The following is a 4,372-nucleotide window of genomic DNA, read 5'->3' on the forward strand; positions in this document are numbered from 1 at the left end:
ACGTCGGTACACCGCTGGTCCTACCTAATATAACTTAATACTCCAAAAGCCATAGAGATGACCCAGTCTTATTTCTCTTTTTATTATCTTTTGATGTTTTCGTCTTTAGTGCAATGACTCAGTCATATTGCAAATAGCATTTTGCAATTTGCATATCATCAGCATATGCGTTCTCATTAGTCGGCATCAAAATCACAAGTCTACATATGTTAGACTAAACAACTAATAACTCCAGAATTTGACTAAAATTTGAGTCATTTTACATTTTGGTTCCTAACATTCTAAAACTATCACATTAGTACCTCAAAACTAATTCCCGATATACTTTTAGTATCGTCTGTTAATAACACCGTTAACTCCTCTATATTTTTAAGGTATTTTCGTCTTGCCCTCTCTCTTTTTCCCTGCCACAAAACTCAATATTTTCTTGATCAAAATAAGTAGTCACCGGTCACTAACTAAAAATAAGAAAAATAGAAAGCATAAATAGTACTAATATATGAAAAATGAGAAATAATTATGATAATAACTAATTAACTAACATGAGAGAAGGAAAGACAAAAATGCCCTTAACAAAAAAGAAGAGTTAACGATGTTATTGATTGAGGGTATCAAAAGTATATCAGGAATTAATTTTGAGATATCAATATCCCTAATAGTTTTATAATGTTGGAAACCAAAGTATCGAATCGCCTAAACTTCAGGGAGTGTTTGTGACAGTGGCGGACCCAGCATTTTTTTACTATGGGGGCGTAGAAATAATAGATAAATTTTTTTTTTTGGGCATAGTGGAACATGGGAATTTGGGTTAATCAAGTGGTCATCAGGTCATGTTGGGGCTATTATGCTTTTATGTCTCTTTCAGCATTAAATATTTCTGTTTTTTTTCTTTATTTAATTACACATTCTCTTGGTTGGCTCACGTTTCACTCCAATTCATGACCACTTTATCAATTATAATCTGTATATAATTGTTAAAGTATTAGATTAAGTGGGAGCATGTATGATAAAGAGAAGACAAAATCTTATATTATATCAATTAAATACATAATCAAACAAAATTTGAGTGGGCGCGTCAGCCCCTACCTCGGTCCACCAGTGGTTTGTGATAAAAACTTTAAAGTGTTTATAAATGCGGTGGCAATCTGAATGGATATTCAAGTCAAGCTCGCATTGCAGCCATTTTTGTTGAAGTCGTCATATTTAATTTGCTTTGGCCACTTACATATTTTTCATGGTAGATTACTAGATTTGACCTATTTTGGTTCCATATATCAACCTATATATAACCAATCTTATTGGTAGCAAGGAATTAGACCTTGTGATCTCCTGTCTACTATGGCTTCACAAGCCAAGCAAAAGGAGCAGCCTCACTTTGTCTTAGTGCCTCTTATGGCACAAGGGCATATGATTCCCATGATAGACATGGCTAGGCTCTTTGCAGAGCGTGGTGTGATGGTTAGCTTGGTCACCACTCCATACAATGCCTCAAGATTTGAGTCATGCATTTCTCGAGCAAGAGATCAATCCGGACTTCCAATATCCATTGTGAAAATCCCATTTCCGTGCCAAGAAGTGGGACTTCCAATGGGGAGTGAGAGTCTTGACACCTTACCATCTCGAAATCTGCTGAGGAAGTTCTTTAAGGCTCTGAGCATGCTGCAAGAACCACTAGAAAAGTACCTTGAAGACCAGAAGCTTCAGCCATGGTGCATAATCTCGGACAAGGCCCTCTCGTGGACTTCAAAAACAGCTCAGAAGTTCAATATTCCAAGGATTGTTTTCCATGGAATGTGCTGCTTCTCACTTCTGAGCTCTCACAATATCAAACTCTATAATGCACACAATTCTGTTACTTCTGATTCTGAACCTTTTGTGGTGCCAGGGCTGCCCCAGAGGATTGAGATCACTAAGGCTCAGCTACCAGGAGCATTTGTCACGCAACCGGATTTGGATGACTTCCGGGACAAGAATCAAGAGGCTGAAGCGAAATCGTTTGGGGTGGTGGTGAATAGCTTTAATGCACTTGAACATGGGTGTGCTGAGGAGTTGGAGAAGGTGTTTGATAAAAAGGTTTGGTGCATTGGACCAGTTTCCTTATGCTACAAGAGCAATTCAGAAAAGTTTTCTAGAGGTAACAAATCCTCAATTGATGAGAGTCAATGCTTGCAATGGCTTGAATCAATGCAACCAAGGTCTGTCATCTACGTTTGTCTTGGTAGCCTTTGTAGATTAGTCTCATCACAACTGATAGAGCTTGGACTAGGCTTAGAAGCCTCAGGAAAACCATTTATCTGGGTAATCAAAACATGTGGGAAGTATGAAGAATTGGAGAAGTGGTTAGTGGAGGAGAGGTTTGAGGAAAGGATCAAAGGAAGAGGCCTTTTGATCAAGGGTTGGGCTCCCCAAGTTCTTATTCTCTCAAATCCAGCAATTGGAGGGTTCTTAACTCATTGTGGTTGGAACTCAAGCATAGAAGGGGCATGTTCTGGTGTACCAATGATCACATGGCCTCTATTCGCTGAGCAATTCCTTAACGAAAAATTGATCATAGAGGTTTTAAAGATCGGTGTTCGGGTTGGTGTGGAGATTCCTGTTAGATGGGGGGATGAAGAGAAAGTTGGAGTGTTGGTGAAGAAAGATGGGGTGAAGAAGGCAATACAAACACTAATGGATGGAGGTGAAGAAGGAGAAAAAAGAAGAAAGAGAGCAACAGAAATTGGAGAGAAGGGAAGAAGAGCCATGGAACAAGGAGGTTCATCGCACTCAAGCATGTCTTCTTTGATTCAAGATGTTAGGCAATTACATGAAGCCACTCGAAACAAAGGCCAGAAGCTTTAACTTGATCGTAAAACAAAATCAATGTTCCTACATGTGAAACTTTGTTGCAGATTCAGTTTGAACATATATGGATACAAGCAAGAGTCGCCTGTAACGGTTTCAATATATTGTACATATTAATTAGTTTCCTCTACTTTAACACAATATCAAGTTCATATCAACAATAGTAGTGCTTTAACACAATATCTTGTTGATATGAATTTCATTTCACTAAACAATTGGTGGTATATATCATATGAATAACAAGTACTGTGTTTCTTAATCTTTATACTTTTTCCTCATTATATTTCTGTTGGTCTTGTATATAATAGTCAATTGCAACCACTAGTCAGTAGTGAGTACCCATGCATGTTAAAGATTCTCACGTCCTTAATTAAAAAGTCAAGACAATCTACAAAATTTAAAATCAATTAATAAGGCATTGTGATGAAATCATATAGTTAATTTCAATGTTTGCAGTAGATCACATGCAGCTACCAAATACACATTCATACATTGGGAGTGAACAGACAATAATAAATAAGTTAATACGTACATAATGTGCTAGAGAATAGGAAGATTACAAGATATCCTAGTAGCTAAGAAGCATTTTTCTTTTTCTTTCGGGCAATACATGTACGTTACGAGAATGTCAATCAAATATCAGTATATAACAAGCAGTAGATGATAATATGATCACATGCAGCTACCAAATACACATTCATGCATTGAGAGTGAACAGACAACAATATATAAGTTAACACATAATGTGCAAGAGATTCCAAGATATCCTCACAATAAAAATGTTATAGTAATCCTAGTAGCTGAGAAGAGTTTTTCCTTTTTCTTTCGGACAATACATGTATGTTACGAGAATATCAATCAAATATCAGTATGCGACACGCCTGGGGGAGGGAACATTACACATACTAGTAAGTAAACTGATAATTGTGCATATGGTAATCTTCATGAAGAATGAAGAGCGGAGTATATAAAAGCCATTCATCCCCATCAATGTAGGAAACATCCAAAAAGGGTGCTGCTTTAGATTCGTTGAGCTACTTTGAATATGAGACCCTATTTGTATTATTTGCTCCTGGTCCTATGCACTCGTACTCCCCATAAAACATTTTCCTGCATTCAAATAGTTATGTAATTCCCTTAGTAAGAGTGTAAAACAAAAAATGAGCAATTGAATTTTGGTCAAATTACAAAAAATGGTCCTTGGAGTTTCCAGTTGGATTCCAATAAGAACCCTGTACTTTTTGGTTGCATCAATTTTGCCCATGTGATTGCTGACATTGTACTTCAAGAACAAACACTAAATGATTTTTGTGAATTTGGTGGACGGAAAGAAAGCATGTTTTGCACAAGTTTTGTCCATGTGCTTGCTTCATTTTCACTAGAGATAAAATTCATCAGCAACACATTCTCCTTTGGTCCACCAACCCGACAAAATTAGTATCTTGTCCACAAACTGCACCAATCAGACAGCTACAGATGAAAAATTGAAATTGCGACTTTCAGAACGAGGGGAGAAACCACGTACTGA

General features: G+C 37.1%; 1 protein-coding gene across 1 annotated transcript; it reads left to right on the forward strand.

Moving 5' to 3' along the window:
- Positions 1–1,303: 1,303 nt before the first annotated feature.
- LOC112193227 (UDP-glycosyltransferase 73D1) lies at positions 1,304–3,087 on the forward strand. The gene has a single exon (XM_024333299.2). The coding sequence runs from the start codon at positions 1,339–1,341 to the stop codon at positions 2,839–2,841; it is 1,503 nt and encodes a 500-aa protein (XP_024189067.1). The 5' UTR covers positions 1,304–1,338; the 3' UTR covers positions 2,842–3,087.
- The last annotated feature ends 1,285 nt before the right edge of the window (positions 3,088–4,372 follow it).

The sequence above is a fragment of the Rosa chinensis genome, chromosome 3 (assembly GCF_002994745.2).
Source record: "Rosa chinensis cultivar Old Blush chromosome 3, RchiOBHm-V2, whole genome shotgun sequence".
NCBI classification, from domain to species: Eukaryota; Viridiplantae; Streptophyta; class Magnoliopsida; order Rosales; family Rosaceae; genus Rosa; species Rosa chinensis.

Coding starts and splice junctions, on each gene's coding strand:
- LOC112193227 (XM_024333299.2), top strand. CDS start 1,339: ATGGCTTCACAAGCCAAGCAAAAGGAGCAGCCTCACTTTGTCTTAGTG.